Consider the following 18,681-nt stretch of genomic DNA (forward strand, 5'->3'; position numbering starts at 1 on the left):
AATGCTTTTTTTTTTTAATTCCTTCAGTAGCGAACCCTCAGCATATCAGATTTGCTACCAGGATACACATATTAATTGTTAGGTGTTGATAAAGCTGCATCTGATTAAAGCTAGGCTCTACAATCCTGGAGAGCTAGCAAGCAAGCTAGCAAGTATTGAAAGTGGCACCCCTCCCCCTATCCCGTCAGTGCTCCGTCCAAAGCTACGCCCCCACAACTTGAACGCGCATCTGGGAGTGGGACTCAGCAGGCAGAAGGAGATGCCGGAGCATGACGCAACAATTCAGCTGAATTTAGTACGGAGCAGACAGGAAGTTAAGTGCCGAAATAACAAACAACATCCAGTTACTTTTCAAAATATAACACTCCGTGCTGACACAGCACACGTCGTGAGGCCAGCTGTCTACTGTACTGCGCTATGGCGGACTCAAACTGCAACCATTGGGGACTACCGGAGGGCGGAGCAAAACTGGATCTGGGCCGCAATGCAGCGGACCGTGTCCAGTGGAAACTGAAACCATTCTCATGGCCAAAAAGAACACACAAAGAAGCTAACATTAGCATTGGGCTAATACGAGCCACAAACGTAGCCAAGTTGGCAAACCTTACATATTTCATGACAATAACAAATCCCCACGAAACAAAACAAATCATTACCTGTCCAACGGAAAGAGAGCAACCTCTGCATCACTTTTCAGGCCCTTCACGTGCCCCAGTTGTCTCCACCACTCAAATGCCACACCAATGTTGACTCGGGTCTGAATTCTTTCTTTATCCAGAGCCTATTTCGTCGCAGCCATTTCTGCCTCAGGCTCTCTTTTCCTTGCCTTTTTAGCGGGGTGAGCTGTTACAAGTAACGCTGGCTGCGTTTTCTCTGCCATTGTAACCAAATGAACATCTTCTCCTGCAATTCGTATCTCTGCAGAGGAGTGTGCTTAATATTTCCAGCATCAGTGAAACGTAACGTGTGCACGCGCAGAGGAGTGAGGGACAGAGGGGGGCGCAGGCAGAACAGACATGAAGGCACCTGACCAATCCGAGCATCTGACCAATCCATGCTATTCAGGCCGAAAAGCACGGATTGGTCAGCCATTTCTGATTATTTTCGTTCCTTTTTCTGAATACTTAATATATTGACTACTCTCAGGATAGCAGGACCATTTCACCCAGTATAACAAAATGTGTTTCTGAACAACATTACAGACCCTAGATTTAAGCTGCCTGTAAGTCCTTTTACTAACCCCTTTTGTTTCTACATTGACAAATAAAATGTGCAGAGCAGAGACAGAATACATCCACAAACAGAATCATACACAGTTTTTAAGTAATAGGTGGCTACTGGCCACACTCCTGCAATAGGAAGTAACACCCCAAAAAAGTGCTATAACGATAGTATTTTGTTGTTTTCACTGCCTGGTTACTTTTTGTAGTCAGTTTTGGGGAAGTGTGAACCCACTGAGACTACTTCAGTGTTGTGTCAGTGTATGGGACGTGGTCGAGCAGTGATGCCAAGGAAAATATGAACTTTAGACACAAGTCTCTCTTATTGTACTGTTTGCTCAGTGACTAAAAATTACATCCCACAGCGTAACCTGTTTTGGCAAACTTTTCGAGCCTTCCGGCCTTTTGTCATCGATTTCCTTCTTTGGCACTGGATAAATAATACAAAGAGAGGCAGAGATATCATTTTTTTAAAAAGATAAAAGGGGATTTTCCTGTCTAACCCTCTGAGAGATTCACAACAGGCGGTAGTTTACGTTGATAGCTTAGAGCGTGGTTACTAGTCAGAATATGACTACACCAGCAGGCTAACAGATTAGTAACAGGAAAACCTCTCCAGACTACAACTGGTGGTGTTATACATTGCAAACTAGAGCCCAACAGATATATTGCTTAGCTTGCATAGTATATTGTTAAAATTTTGCCGATACAAAACATTTTGAAATCAGCACACCAGATATTTAGAGAAAAATGTATAGATTTGAAGGTGTAATATGTAAGAATTTGCATCGGAAATTTTATCAGCCAAATGTGAAGTACCATGTTGCAGAGAAATCTACCGAAGTGTGGGTGATCTAAGCACCTACAGCCATCTGGTGCTCCAAGCTCACAGTACGGACCAATAACTCCATTGCTACCTGAGTGAACTGGCTAATGGTAGCTACTGTAAGCAGCATTTAGCGCAAAATCGGGTGAAATGCTGCCCCTTATTTGTTCCAATTATAAATTCGACATATGGCAAAGTCTTACATATCACACCAAAATTGTTAGGATATAAATGTGTGTTAATGTTGTTTTTATTTTTGTAGGAACAAGTACTCTTAAATATGTATTAATTTTTCATTTTCACAATCTGAAAATGGTGTAGGTGTAGGATCCTAATACCATTTTCATCTTAGAAATGTAGTACAGGTGTTTGTTTTTGGCTCGGAACCTGCAAGTTCCAGTTTTGGCCCTCCAGGGGAGAAAGTTTCAGCTACTGCTGATATACATGGGAGTCACATGACTTTATTGTCACTACCTATATACTATAAGATGATTAATCCACTAATTATAAAGTTTGACTTTGAACAATTTTTAACGTCCCCCTGTAAATACGGACATAGTGAGTTGATGAGTCTGGTGTTTAATGATGTCTAATGTCCCGGACACCCTCTGTAGTCTCATAAATGCATTTTAGTTAAAACGTTAGGTAATAACTGACTTAGGGTTAGGGTTAGACATTTTCAGGGAATTATACTTTTTCCTCTCCTCTCAAATTTTGTTTTCCGAAAAATGTGTGTTATTTTAGATACTAAGTTTATGGGCCAATATATTCTTATCAGAATATATTTACTACCTAATAACGCAATCAGCTTTGGCCCCAGAAATTCAGTATTGGTGGGCTCAGTCTGCAATCCACAGGTATTAGATTAAGTTTAGTGGGTTGTTGATATATGTTGATATAGTTTGTCCATGCTTTTCAGGGGAGTGCAGCTGCATTATCTCAAGTTCTTTACTGAAGTTTCAGTGGAAATTGGCAACAAAACATTTTTTGTTTATTGTTTGAAATGCCTCCACTGGTGTTTCGGTACCTAATGTCTCAAATAATCTAAAGTTAAATGCAACATTTTATTGATTTAACTGAACATTTAGAAGAATATATAAAGGAATGAAAGACCCATCTGCAAGATACAGTCTGCCGATGAGCTCTGATTTCTAGTTTGGAAAGTTTTTGCCTTGGTTTTGATCAGCTGGTAGATATTTAAATTGTAGCAGCCAGTAATTTTGTCCCAAACTGCTTTTGTAGGCCAACAATACAGCCAATTATCACAGAATCCTGTTTTTCTAAGGAGCTTTAGGGACTGCCTTTAACAATCATTGGTTAAGTACAAAATGTTGAGGGTCAGAATAAAGAGATGACGTCAGGAGCCAGCGTTGGAGCTGAACACCCATTAAGGGCAAAATGTGTCCTAGCTGATAGCACTGTCCTCAGCTAGCACCAGGGCCCAGATAAGACACAGCGAGGAACTGCTCTTAGTCTTTGCCTGTCTGCTACTAGATAAACGTTTTGGGTGTGTAAACACACTGAGAAAAAAGTTTGAGGGGAGTGTTTTCTTGTATGTTTAAACATGTGGTGACTCCGCATTTATACAGTATTTAAAAGTACTGCAACTGTGGAGAATCTAATGTGTTCTGCCTACTAAGGCCTTGTAAACCACACTACTTTGCATTATTATTTGCTTAATTTTTACATTTTTAATTTGCCCCAGCTTCTGTGCTGTGGCCTACATGGAATATGGCACCCTGAGCTTCTACAGTTAAAATGTACATACAGTCTGCCTGCCAAAGTTGGTATTGCAGTAACTGTTTGTAATTCATCATGAAATGTGACAGCTAGCCTATGTCATTGCAACTCACGAATGCACATTTTTAGAGCTAGGATATTTTATGCATTTATGTTTATCCACAAGTGCAATTAAGTTTCCTAGCCATCTTAACGTTAGAGCAGTACTGTATGTAGTGGAGGTGGGTGACAGACGGAAACCTACTTTTGTTTGACTGGCTCAGGGTCAGTCAGTGTAGAACATGGGCAACACCTGGTGATGTATAACAACATTTTGGGACACTGTGTAATATCCATTGTACATCAAAACATTACTTGATGAAGTTGTTGTCCCGTCTCTCAGTGAACTAGAGTAGATGTATTGAACTTCTGATGGTGGGTCTTTGCGTGCAAGTGATTGAGTTTCTGAAAAGCTTTTTAGATTTATATGCACTGCCCCCTCAGAAACCTTGAGTTGAGCCATGATTTGATGTGGAGTAAGCCCCACTTTGACTGAGAATAAAACTTGACTTCTGACTTTTTCATTTTACCTTCTGAATGCCAAAACTTTCAGATTTTTTTCCAGGTTTATGTGACAATATGAAAGATTTCCACTGAATATTTTTTTAAAGAAGGATTAGCAAATGAACACATACTGTTTTGTGTTTAAGCTGTCTTTTGGGAATTGGGGTTGTAACCAAAGTATCCCGGTTTTATTATCAGATAAAATGGGGCAAGGTTCAACACTTTGTGAAACATGATTGTATAGGAGATATTATTATATGTGCTTGGGAACAGTTCATAAAACCTTTGTAGGCTAAAACAGATCGTTAACAAATGACTACATTCTGTTTTTATTTGCAATTTTTGTAGATCTTGTGATTTCCAGAATAATTCAGCTGTAACTGGGAATAGATTAGTTCTATACTTTCAGGTTTTATATGAAGTGCATGTTGATTGCATAATGTAATGGCTATGAAATAATGAGACCATCTGTGTTTGACTTGCAGTCCAGTCCAGTATCCAAATAAACTTGTTTTTGTCCTGTATTGTTTGTAGTTGCTACTCTGAGGAAAAGGGAAAGATCTGGTTATACTAATACAGCAACACCATCAATAATACCAATTTGAAATGTCAGGGCAGGGAAAGTTGTCTTTTTTCTGCTTTATGTAACCATGTATCACTATAGCTTATTTCACAATCACTGCACATTTATCTGTGTTTGTGAGGATAATGTGTAGCCGGATTAGAAGGAAGAATTGAGACCATTGCAGAACATTATTACTTCTGCATTTAGTAGGTTTGACTCTCAACTTTAATCTTCTCTGACAACACACAATCCCAAGCACAATGTGGAAAACGTCAAGCTCACAGTATTTGATTTGTTTATCCCAGTGCATGCTTTGTTTGTCCTGGCTTTTGTTACACCATTGAGCTACATGATGCTATTGGACACTGGCTCTAAACATTGGACTCTAGCAACTGTGGAAAGAAAAGAACTTTGGATACTTTATGAACTGGTGGTCGATAGTTGAAATGACTACTCAAACAAACTCATTACAAACAGATGCAAATCCCACTCTGTGAAAACTGCACTTACAATATGATTCACTATTGTGACTGTCTGTTTATTCCTGAGCCTCTTATGGCACAGTTGGAATGATCCCCAGTAATATTACACAACATATCCCTTAAACTACATGTTACTAAAGCCTAAAGTACTTAAACATGAACTGCACTGCTTTTAGTTATTTGGTTTAGTATTATGTTCAGGATACTGTTGTTTGCTTTACGTTCTTTATCTCCCAGTGATGTTTGTGCAGTTTGTTTACGTCATCTTTGTTGTTGCGCTATATCACTTCCTCTGTATGTTTTTTGACTCTTATCAGCTGAGAAAACCACCCTTGTTTGGGTGTTCTTAACCAAAAGAGAGCTCATGTGTGAAATGCTTTGAGCTTTACACTGTTTGGTCCTGATACTGTAGGTCATTGGTGTACCTTTACCATATACTTTGTGAACTGTGACCAGTGTGCAGGATAATGATGTCAAGGAAAGAATTCAAGAGAAGTTAGGACTTGATTATGTCGAATCAGTCAATATCCACGTAAAAAAATTGATGCAACGCATCAAAAACATGTTTTTGTTTTTTTTTTAAAATATGTAACCATTTCAATTCTTACAATCACAGCTTGTTTTGAAGGTAGGACAATGACATGTCTGACTGCTTCTTCCAAGGTAATGCCTCTCAAGAGAACCAAAAGTCAATAACAGTGTAGTACCACAAACCAGAAGAACGTGTGTTTCAGTATGTTACTTGAAAACAGTAATCGTCTATCCAAATTCTGTCTTCATTTTCTAACCTCACTATGCAGTGCATCACGACAAAATTAGATCTACAAGATTGTAAACAACAATGGCATTACCCTATTTGGATGAACAATGACATCTGGTTCCTTTTTTGGAAAATGGACTGTTGCTGCAGAAAAAAGATCTAGTAGTAGAAAAAAGCCTAAATAGATTTTAAAATGTGATAAAAAGGCTTAGAGGAATCTTTTGCTCTCGTGTTTTGTGTGCTGAGATTGGTAGCTGTGGTGATTACACTATGGTAACAAAGGGCTGACTAAACAAGCTTACAAAGCATAGGGTCAACATTCAACCCCCTATTGACGCTTTGAATATTTGCTTTTGATTACTGCTGAAGCTCTGGTTCACAGCCCTCATATCTCCCAATTTTACTCATTCATATTCTTACTTGGCTCTTATTCCTTGTCTCCTGACAGGTGGATGTTTGTTTTAAAAAGCACATGGCCTGTATTATGCTGACAGACATGGAGCCACCCACCTCCAGTCCGACAGTACATCACAATGGCCTCCTACCCCCCCTCGACCCACCCACCGAACTTGAACCCGACCCAAAGCAGGATGTAAAAGCCACCTGCCTCACTGTCCAACTTTACTACAGGGGAAAGGATGGAAGAGGGGATGGGCCCAGCGGTCCAGAAAGTACGCTCACGTTTCCACCCGGGGAGTACGTAGCAGAGGAACTGTGCATCAGTGCAGCGAAAGCGTGTGGTGAGTCACAGGACGATTTCAGTTCTATTGTCTGCCCACACACATTTCATCACATTTCTGGTTGATTCTGCAACACTGTGAAGTTCTACTTTTGTTTGTGCTGTACACCTCGCTGAGACACCACTGCATCTCCAAATGCATCAGGGTTAATCAATATCATTTCATCAAAAAGTCTCAAGTGTAACGCCTCTTCACAGTTATTTTTTATTGTATACCGACGTTGAAAATGAAAGGCACATTCCCAGGTAGAGGTCAACCGACATGGCTTCTTCAGGGCCGATGCCGATACTGATGATTAGAAATCAAGGAAACCAATAGCTGATATTTGGAACTGATATATATTTGCAGTAAAAATGAAAATCTTATTGCGAAAATTTAGAACAACCTGTGATTAGATAAAACTTTTATATAAAAAAGTACAGTTAACCCAAGTACTGGTCTTAAGTACAAATTTGAGGTACTTCACTTGAGTAGTTCGTTTTCATGCTACTTTATGCCAAAAAAGGACCGATGTTATATTTTTCACGTGGGTAAAACTTAGCAAAGCAATCACATCAGAGACTGAAATAAACTGTAGTTTGTGGTCTGTTAGTTTGAGAATTCATGAAAAGGTAGAACAAACAACTGCCTCATTTCCAAACACAGTGTAGCAGTGTCTCTATTGGTAAACCAGGCACATTGGTCATATATTCCAGAATATATGAAATGCAGCTATTTTTCACAGAATGTCTCCTACTTCACTTTAAATCTATTCTCAGTGTACGTGCACTTGAAGTTTCATGTTTTCACGTCACATTCGTCTATGCTGAATACTGGTCCAGGATTGGCTTGCAAACTAGATTTAGAAGGATTCACAGTGAGCACAGCGATAAATGTGAAAACAGCCTTCCATTTTTATAACTCTGCCTATACGTTATTCTGCACAGACATATTTTTTTGTCTGGTGGAGGGCCTTTAGCAAAGGTAAACTCAGACCTGCAGGTCTGCCAGAACAGGATAGAGATTCCAAAACGGGAAATGCCTGCTTCAATTTGTCCTTCATACCGGCAGAAGCAAAATCAGTAGGAAACGGCAAATACTCCCAAGACATAAGTATAACATGAATGTATCTTTAGCCAAAACCTGGTTAGCAGCAGCAGTTGGCCGGTCTCCACCCAAGCACACACATACCAAAAGCGTGCCCCCATCCCAAAGCATTCATGGGAAAACCCAAACCCTCCCACACCAAATGAGGGAATATCTTTTGGAAGAATGCTGTTAATTTTTTCTGTTGAGTTCAGAAACTTTAAGAATGTATGCCAGCGAGCATTGACACTGTTTGCCCCTATGTATTTTTTTTTAGATGATTAACTGTTTGTTTTTTCCCACATGCAGCGATGTTCACAAGTCATTTTTGCAAGTCCAAGTCAAGTCTCTTATAGTTGTAATGAGCGTTCTATTGCCTGCTGCATGCCATCTGGTCTGCTTAAAACACTGCATAGTGCACCATGTACTGTATTGTCATCACTCCTTAATCTATCAGCAAAGACTATTTTTCAGCACTGATTAGTTGTTTGGTATATGATCACTCTAAACAGGCAATTGCAATGCATTCTGAAAAATTAGCTGTCCCTTAAAATGTAATAATTGCATTTTACTTTGCAACATAAATACACAGCTACAGTAGATAAATGCAAAGCACTATTGCCACCAAATTATCTGAAACATACTGGTGATATCAAAACAAGAATAGTTTTCTTCAGTCATTCTTTTGAAAATTGGCACCTTTATTTGAGTGACAAAATTTCCTTGCATTAACATTAAACTCATAATGAAATGTCATTGGAATTATTGGCTATCTTGAGTTCTGACTTTTATTCCTGAAAGAAATGTTTGTGTTTTGGAATGAAACCCATAAAAAACATGCTTTTTTTTCTAGATTTACATGCAAGTAGCACACTATACTAAAACTGTGTCGCTGGCACTGAGGTAACTTTCACATTACCAAGTGACTGACCTATCCGGGTGCGTCTTGTTGTAGTTCCTTTAGGCGAATCATATGACCAATGGAAGTGCAGCAGCAGTTATTGTATTTGCTGCTATAGTGTTGCTGTCATTTGTGGCCGCATGCAGCATGCACCAGATGCGTATGGTTGCGCATGAGGGAATGCCGTTCAGTTCGTCAGACATTTTCCTAATATTGTTGTCGAGTCTATTATCAAGTCTTTTTAGGACTTTTTAGTCCCAAGTGACAGAGTATGTTACTTAAGTGCTACTCAAGTCCAAGTCGCAAACTCAAGTCCCCATCTTGGCCCATATGTATATCTAGAGAAAAGTTTCACTTCAGTACAGTGGAAATATTGTGTACCAATGTCCAGTAGCCATTTTGTGGCTGTGCAGTTAAAGGATCTCAGCAATGATCTGCTTTGGTTTAGATTATTCTCCCAGGTTCACTGTTGTTCACTGCTGGACAATGAAGTTGAAGTGCCACTGTTCCCCTCAAATGTTATGTAAACATGTGTGAAGAAATGAATTATTATTGTATCATGTGTTGGATTTTTTTGCACACGTCTTACACAGAATAATCCTGCTTGTGCCTTCAGCAGTCATACACAGTTGCATAGTTGTGTGTGCAGATACTATATTCTGCATGTTTTTGGCAGATACTCGATTCTGCGTGTTTTTAGTTTTTCCAAGAGAAAAATTCATCCAGTTTTACTTCCTTACAAGAATTTCATGGAGCTGTTTCCAGAATTGCAGCTGATCCATTGTTTATTTCATGGAAAAGAACACCATGTTCGCCTTCTCTCTCTAGCAACCTAAAAGCAGGAAGCTATGGACTGTTGTGGCTGTTTTCCTCTCCACGTCAGCTCTATCTGACTCCACCACACTCTCTTGCTCCATCCCCTCTTGGGTTGATAAGAGACAACTCTCTCTCTCTCTTTTTTAGCTTCCAATTTTTATGCATCCCCATTGCTTTTGCTTTTTTAAAGCTCAACCTCCTTTGTTCGCTTGTTTGTCTTTTTTTCAGACTACATGTCCACCTCTAATGGTTTATTGGTACCGATGTAAAATAACATCAATGTGAGGGACTTTTATGTGCTCTATCCATCTGGTAATAGTCAGACATGTGTACTCTGTTTCATATTAGGATACTGCATTAGTGAGCAGTACAAGGGCAGAGGAACCATCAACAGGAGATTATCTCCTGCAAGGGGATATGTTGCGATGTGACATCACCACCGGGATGAATTCAAACATATTCACCTTCCCAGCAGTTAGGTTCCTGCTCTCACACTGTAGACTTTCAGTACACTGAGGAAAAATCAACTATTCAGAAAGAGCAAATGGCAGACATTGTCATCCAACCTGAAAAGAATAGTGTAATGCGATGGATTATAGCTCCTAATGTGTACAAGTGCACTAATTTACTCTGCAGTGCATTGCTTATTGAGTTGTTGATAAAGTAATAATAGTAATATACAAGATAGGACTTGATTAAACATCAGCATTCTAAGCACACTGACTTCACTTCCCCTGTTGTGGTTGAGCGTACTTCCTCTTAAGCATCCATATACTATTGCTTCACGCTTGTGAGTGCTTCCTGCTGTATAGTGACATTTCTGTCTGCTAGTGACCCACTTGGCACAGTTAATAAAAACAACGTATTATTGTTGGTGCTTACCTCAAGCAATCCTGAATTCAGTGATAGAGTAGATACACTTGTCAGGGGAAGTAGTAAAAGATTGTTGGTGCATCATCATTTTTCATTATCAGAATGTCTTGGACATTTTCAACAGAACTCCTGGTAAACATGCAAACTCATAAAAGCTGTTAACAGATGGTTCACCCAGTAATGGCAATTCAGTCAGTGTCCACACACCCTTTTGTAGTCCACAAAACATTTGTAGAGCTTCAGAGCAAAACAGCATTGCAGCGTTAATTTAAACAACTGACATATATAGGGACTTGTTTTAAAATGTAAAACAACAACTACTACAAACCACAGTTCCATGCATCTCATCTGGCTTAATCCAAGTCTCTGCAAGTTTAAGATTCCAAAGTGATTTTAAAGGACAATTTTTACACCCTCGTTGTGTGATCGAACTCTGCACACACTTCAGATGGTGTATGCACTAATGCTTATTGCTAAGCTGCTACTGGAATAGTTCAGTCTTAAAAGGGTTTAAAACAAATGTTTTCAAATCAATTTGGGCTTTCCAGAGACTTTATTTACGCCGGATGAGCGTAAATCTGCTTCAGTTGTTTTGTTGAGTTCTGCAACTCTGTTTTGCTGTAAAGCGCCACAAATGTTTTGTGGACTACAAAACTTCACCCATCCTGAGTAAATATGACTGAATCTTCATTTTTGGGGGAACCACTCCCTTAATGTGAATTCGGTTCTCATGTTCTGTGACGACAGTAAGCAGCCAGGACTTGCTTTTTATTTTCATCATGTCAAAACAACCGACTCCTCTGAAACACACTACGGAGAGAAGTGAGTTGGTTGCTACAGTATGTGTTCTTTTCAAAGCACAGTAGCTTGCAGTCTGTAATGCTGCCACAACATAAGTTCTGTGTGAGTAAACACACAGTAGATGCACGACTTTGTGTATATCTAGATATTGTCAAGTTGTTGTTCTTTAGGGTTAGGAAATGTGTGCTTGAATAAATTGTTCTCAAAATTATGCCAGCTGGCGCAATAGAATTATAGGAATATGGTCAAGTAATTTCAGTCCATTCATCCGTAACGCACAGCTGGTTTTAGACACTTTTAGTGAATCTCACATGTTTCCTTTCTCTTTCCAGGGATAGCTCCAGTGTACTGCAGCTTGTTCGGTCTGATGAGGGAAAGTGACCGAATATGGTTCCCTCCTAATCACATCTTTAAACTGCACCAGCCAGCCAGTGAGAGCCTGCAGTTTAGAATCAGGTAGATATTATATTTCTTTTCCTTAATCTGTTGTTTAATGCTTGAATGCCTTCTGTTACTGGATTGTCTCTGGCCTCCTTTTCTGTCCAGATACTATTTTCCTGGCTGGCATAACAGTGGCAGTTCACTGTATGCCCATCGCTATGGCGCGTCCAAGGGGATGGAAAGCCCTGTGATGGATGATTGTGTCATGGCGTACCAATTTTTTCAGGTTAGTATTTTTTGGGGGATGTGAGGATATTGTAGTTCTCCCCGCCACTCTGTCAGCCATCCCCTTGTGCAAGTTGAGAAACCAGGATGTGGGGTAGTATGAGTTATCAAAAAGTGTGAAAAATGGGGAGCAAGGTTATGTCTGGGTTCTTTTCACTGTCTGCACAATTGTACATGCGCTGTGAATTTCTCCTTTCTTTGCTTTCCCACAAGCTTTTGGGAATCATAAGCTTTTGTGAATACATGCAGCTTTGTTGTTATCTCCAACAACACATCAACAGAATGTTTATAACATACAGATGCCTGCGGTTGTGGAGCTAGACTTCATTCCAACAACTTAACCAGTAATGAGTTTGTTGAAGTAATGTCGAGTAAAAGGAGTTTCTGCTGTAAATCACACATAGATTACAATCAGCCTGATTAGTGTAAATCTGGTGGATAAATCTAAAATCACAGGTGTTACTAAATTTGAAGGCTTGGATCTCCTCGATCTGACAACCAAAATTTGGTTGCAAATAAATTCCCAAAAACTCATCCAGACTTTTTTCTGTTTATTGACAACAGGTATTTATTCTCACACTGTGCAATTATAGCCGTGTTCAGACCTGTGAATTAAACTGCTTCTGCTCTTGGCATGTGCTTAGCCTCCTCTCCCTTCCAAACCTTTCTGTCATCCTTTCTACTTCTTCAATTGTGTTTTTTCTCCTTCAGTGGCGTAGTGACTTTCTCAATGGCTCAGTACAAATTCCAGTGAATCATGAAGCCCAGGAGGAGTGCCTCGGCATGGCGGTGCTCGACATGATGAGGCTTGCCAAAGAGAGCGATCAGTCACCTGTGAGCATCTGCAACGATACCAGGTAGAATGCACTCCCTCACACAAGGTGACAAGCTGAGATTTGAAAAAAAAAAATAATAATACTTTAGGTGCCACAAGGCTCCAGACCAATATTTTATAGTGGTTACACTGGTTCACCTAACTTTTTTTTTTTTTTTTTTTACAATGAGTTTTTTTTAATCTTTTATTTATGTCAAGTAACTCTGCTTAAAAACTTGTTTATGAGTCTGTCTCCATTTTGTTTATCTCTGTGGGTCATGAGTCCTGCAAGTTAACGTGAACAATGCGTGTTTCAAACCTTCCAAAATCAGCTTTAAAAACGTTAAGGCTCACAGAGACTTCAAGTTCATTAGACCTTGCGGACAAACACAATACATTTCGGTGAGTTTGTTTGTAAACGCCACGAGGCATCTTTATCTCATGCAAAAATGTTCTGATAAACAAAATTCCAGCCGATTTTAGTCTCGTACATATGCTGCACACTCCTTTGAATACTGTGAAACAGGTGGTTGTTGTGTGGCTGTGAATCTGCTACAGCTCATGAATAATCAGCAGTGCAGCAGGCTCCTCATGACACAGTGAGCATCAAGATAGTTTCATTATGTATGTTCATGCAACTGAATCAATTATCTCTGTGACATCTTGAAAATATTCATGTGCTGTGTCCACACTTAAAATGTTAATGTTAATGTTAGCTCTGTCCTTCCTGTGAATTATCATTAATTTCCTCTTCTTTTCATTATTGTCAGCTCCATCTTAATCTAACCAAACCTTCCCTGCTTTCAGCTACAAGGCCTTCCTGCCAAGGTGTGTGCGAAGCCGCATCCAGGAATACAACGTCTTGACTCGGAAGAGGATCCGCTATCGCTTCAAGAAATTCATCCACCAGTTTAGCGAATGCAAGGCCACTGTGTGTAACCTCAAGCTGAAATACCTTATGAGCCTGGAAACGCTACTACCATCCCTCTACACTGAGCGCTTCCAAGTCACTGACCTCTCTGCTCGAGAGGTTACCATCGTTGTCATGGGCAACAAGGGCATCCAGTGGTCAAAAGGGAAAGAGGAGGAGGAAGCAGAGGAGGTGAGGATCAGGAGATGGCTTCATGCTGCTGTGGTAATGCTTTTGTACACCAGTTTACCAATAGATGGAGCTGCAGGAGTTGGTTAAAATTCCCAATAACTACAGGAACGCATGTGTGTGCATGCTTCTTCATCTAATACAAATGTAAAAGACGGTTTTGTCCTCTTTTTTGGTCTCCAGGAGCTCCAGACGTACTGTGACTTCCCAGAGGTGATCGACATCAGCATCAAACAGGCCAATAAGGAAGGCTCTATGGAGAGTCGCGTGGTTACACTCACAAGACAGGACAACCAGATCCTGGTATATTACACGCTTTATTTACTTTACGTTATTCTAATCTAGTCCACTACTGTCTGTACACCAACTTCAGGATTCACAACCACTGGCCTGCTTTAATCAGCTTGACTGGTGTCAGGAATGAGTTTAAATGGCTGCATCTCTGTTGTAAGAACCAAGTGTTCTAATAGCTTTTTACAGCAGCTGGATTTAAGAAACAGAAACATCTGTCCTTCATGTGTTTCGAAGACAGCTTTGATCGTCAATTTAGTTAACTATTTGCTTATGTTTGCGAAAATTTGCTTTTTGAAGTCTGAAGTGTACTCAGCTGATAAATCAAAAATAATTAATATACTATATATGGCTTGAATCCTTGTTTTATAAATTTATTTCAGGCATGGAAAGTCTACATCTCCTCTTTGTCTTTTTTGCTCTAATGCTGCTGTATTACAAAATTTCCCACAAAGTCTAGTAGGTAATCTGTCTATCCATATTCTGGTGTTCAGTGTAGCTGACAGTATCATATTAAACTTATATATACTACACAATGATGACTTTGCTATTAAATCTCCACACTCTGTATCTTTCTGTCTGACCACAAAGGAGCTGGAGTTTCATTTGCTTTCTGAGGCTCTGTCATTCGTCTCGTTAGTCGATGGCTATTACAGGCTGGTTGCAGACGCCCATCATTACCTGTGTAAAGAGGTGGCTCCGCCAAGACTTTTGGAGTGCCTTCAGAGCTACTGCCATGGCCCTGTATCGTGAGTATCACATATGTACAGATATAACACATGTACTCCCACAACCACAGAACCATTCACAAACAAACAAACACACACACACACACACACACACACACAGACACACAGACACAGAAACATTTTGTCTCTTTGATCACAGGATGGAGTTTACGATTGGTAAACTGCGTCGCTATGGTAATCGCCAAGGCCTGTACATTCTCCGCTGCAGCCCCAGGGACTATGACAAATACTTCATGTCCTTTGTGGTGGGGGTAAGCGTCATCAGTGTTAAGTACTCTAACGCACATATAAATACTTTGTAGTCTGACCATAATATAAGCACATTCAACTTCACTTTAATCTCTTGTCTTTTGGTTTCAGTATGAAACTATGGTGGACTATAAACACTGTCAGATCGTGAAGACAGAGGCAGGACAGTACATCCTGAGTGGTGCTAAGAGGAGCTTTGGCTCGCTCAGGGAACTTCTGCACTGCTACCAGAAGGAGGCGCTCCGCACTGATGGATACACATTCCAGCTGACTAGGTGCTGCCCACCCACCCTGAAAGGTAAGCAAGACATTCAAACGTAGACCAGGAAGAATATGTACAGCCACATACAGGTAAAATAACACATGTACATTAAAATTGGCAAATTGTAAATGCACCAATGAAGAAATACAGAATTGATTATTGAAGTTCAACTGAAACAATACCCTGTGCAAATTCTAAAAAATGCAGAGATTATGCAAGCTGCAGATGCAAAAAACTTGCCTTAATTTTTTGGTTGCTCAGAAATCATTTGTTGACCACAAAATACAAATGCCGGCCTTTTGAAAGCAATTAATAAGCAATATAAGAAAGTTCAAAGCTGAAGGAATGCTCCCAGTTCAACGTCCCATATCAAGGCAACCAATTACCCCTGGTTTAGAGCCCCTCACAAGGGTCTTGGAAATGTATCTTATCTTCCAAAGAAAACTACAGTACAGACTCTTCGGTCAAGTGGCCATTGACCGTCTGACTATTACTGACATTCTGGTTTTAGTCACAGCAAAGACCATGCAGTTATTATTGGTCAGCACATGGGACCTTTTAATCATTGACACACTACAGTTTTAGAGCTGCATCTTGCTTTCCCATTTTCCATTCCATAACACACACTCATCCATAAAAATAAACAACAAGGCACCATGTCAGCTGAGGTAAAGCCAGCTTTAACAGGGTGTCTGCAGTTATCAGACACTTAGATTTGATCCTTTTTAAGTTTTAAGATTTGTTTTTAACCAGATTTAAGACTTTTGGACACATTGTCTTCTGATTTTAGCTTTGCATGTCAGTTTAAAGGTTATTTGTATATTTGGTCCCTTAAAGAAGGTTTTATGTAGGATTATGGTAACAAGAAAGAGTTAGGTTAGTCCACATGTTATAAAGTAAAAAAGACAGTGCATCGTTCAGTGGTAGGTTTAAAGGAACATCAGAAATGTGACATTCAGGCAAAAGAGCTTGACTCATTTTGGCAAGAAATTAAAATATTAGTAAATTAAATTCGATAGAAAGTGGCAATTAAGACCTCACAGATTAAAATTTAAGAATATGAATTGACTTTTAAGGCCTAATATTTATAAAATAGAAGTTATATCACGATGCTTTTTAAGGATCTGTCGACATTGTGTTTGAAGTTGTGGGGGATGGGTGGGTAGTGAGTAATATCACTGATAGAAATGTATTGTTTTTTTAACTAAAGTGTTTCAGTACACTGTATTCTATATGTTTAATGTACCCTAGCGGACTCAGTATTAAAACACAAAGATTTTTATTCATGCTGATATTCATGATAAGGCAATTAAATTTTTACAGTGACCTTTTAACAGAGTCGCAAATGAAGTTTGATGGGTCCTAATCCTTCTCCACCTTCCTCTTTCTTCAGATAAATCCAACCTGCTGGTGTGTAGAAATAATCAAGGGACAGAAGTTTCACTGTCTCCCTCTATCCACAAGCACGACATCAGCCAAATGGTCTTCCACAAGATCAGAAAAGAGGACCTCGTCATAGTAAGACAATCCTCTTTTGACTTCCTGCTTCTCCTCTCACCTGACAAGAGGCATACAAACATCCATCACTAGGCAGTTTATTCAGTCTTGGTAGGTGGAATTAGCCTTTAGGATTAGATACATCGATGCTTGTTATTGTATTGGTACGTAGAAGCTATCAAGAAGGTCCTTGTATGCGATTTCTTGCCCTGAAGAGAAAGGTTTGAACTGTACATGGGTCACTGTCTTTGTAATTGTGAAACAACCATTAAGCAACAATATAATGATGACTCCTGTGGGGTCAGTGAGGTCAACACAGTTAACAAAAGGACTTCCTTAATTGATCCACCTGCTGTCAATAGTCGTCCCTGTGGACATGTGTGTTGTTGCATGCGACCGTGTTCTCACCTCAGTGACTGGTCTGTTTCTGTCTCACCATATTTTCTGTTGTAAAGGCACAAAAAGTTTTGCATAGCAGGTCTATCACAGGAAAACCACAGAAGCCGTTCCTCTAATCCTAGAGCTGTGGGGTTTTTCTCTGCTGCGATATAGTCTTCTAACTTATGGCTCAGCAGGTTAAACAAGTGTTTTGTGGTCTTCCTGTTTTTAGCTTGTGTTCAGCCTATTGAAGAGTTTTAGATATCCTGACCTTAAATGTATTTTGTTGGATCTTAAATGTGGGGTAAACGATTCTGAAGAAAGATAACAACAATAACAACCTGAAACATTTGACGACCTGCAAATGAGACGCTGCAGTCATGTAAATGCATTGTTTTGTCCACACGAAGACATCAAGTTTCCTGTCATAGAGGAGCCAAGAAACCACGAAATTTCACATTTAAGAAGCTTGAAAAAAATCCTGAAAAACTACGATTACCAAAATATTTGGCGATTAATAGTTGACAAATAATTGATTTATTGATATAGATCTATGGACAATGCTGCTGTTACAGTAGCTTGTAAAAACGACTCAAAGGAGACATATTATGCTCATATTTAGGTTCATATTTAGGTTGATTTTAGGTTACTTCTAGAGTAGGTTTACATGCTTTAACATTCAAAAAACACATTATTGCCATACTGTTCAATTGCTATATTACTGTATTCACCTTCAGTCTGAAAGGTATGCTGTATTTTTGGCCTTATCATGGCTTTATTGACAGGACAGCTTCAGAGATGACAGGAAATGGGATGAAGGAGAGGGGGATGACATGCAGTAAATGGCTAGGCCAGTGCTATGCATGGGTTGCTGAGCTACTGGGGCGCTCGTATGTCACATATTCAAACAGAAGCTAATGCCTGGTTTTTAATTTTTTGACTTTGAGCACAAATGTACTTGGCAAACAGTGTGGCTCATCAACATTGTCAGGAAAGGACATAAAAATACTAGAATACACTTACTTGTCCCACTGCTTTTATTTCTGATAAAAAACATATGTTAGCCTGCACTAAATAATGAATAACACATTATCAAAAAAAAGACTCAGGGAATTGTCTCTTTGACGCAGGGGAGTGGGAGTGAATGCACTCCTTTACGAAGTAGTTTTTTTTATTGTCACAATAAATTTCTTGTGTTTTAGAACGATAGTCTGGGCCAAGGAACGTTCACCAAGATCTTCTGCGGTGTGAAGAAAGAGCTAGGTGACTACGGAGAGGTACACCAGATGGACGTGGTTATTAAGATCCTAGACAAAGCTCACCGCAACTACTCAGAGGTCAGCT

At 39.6% G+C, this 18,681-nt stretch overlaps 1 protein-coding gene across 1 annotated transcript in view; it reads left to right on the forward strand.

Moving 5' to 3' along the window:
- jak2a (Janus kinase 2a) overlaps window positions 1-18,681 on the forward strand; it is a 31,449-nt gene that overhangs the window by 4,251 nt on the left and 8,517 nt on the right. Inside the window, exons 2-12 of the mRNA XM_037116263.1 lie at window positions 6,585-6,876; window positions 11,665-11,788; window positions 11,879-11,999; window positions 12,710-12,855; window positions 13,620-13,914; window positions 14,095-14,214; window positions 14,794-14,951; window positions 15,091-15,202; window positions 15,312-15,498; window positions 16,856-16,980; window positions 18,540-18,674. Of these exons, the coding sequence (XP_036972158.1) occupies window positions 6,609-6,876; window positions 11,665-11,788; window positions 11,879-11,999; window positions 12,710-12,855; window positions 13,620-13,914; window positions 14,095-14,214; window positions 14,794-14,951; window positions 15,091-15,202; window positions 15,312-15,498; window positions 16,856-16,980; window positions 18,540-18,674 (1,791 nt within the window). The 5' untranslated portion in view covers window positions 6,585-6,608. The remainder of the gene's footprint in view (window positions 1-6,584; window positions 6,877-11,664; window positions 11,789-11,878; window positions 12,000-12,709; window positions 12,856-13,619; window positions 13,915-14,094; window positions 14,215-14,793; window positions 14,952-15,090; window positions 15,203-15,311; window positions 15,499-16,855; window positions 16,981-18,539; window positions 18,675-18,681) is intronic.

This window comes from Acanthopagrus latus, chromosome 12 (assembly GCF_904848185.1).
Source record: "Acanthopagrus latus isolate v.2019 chromosome 12, fAcaLat1.1, whole genome shotgun sequence".
Classification (NCBI taxonomy): Eukaryota; Metazoa; Chordata; class Actinopteri; order Spariformes; family Sparidae; genus Acanthopagrus; species Acanthopagrus latus.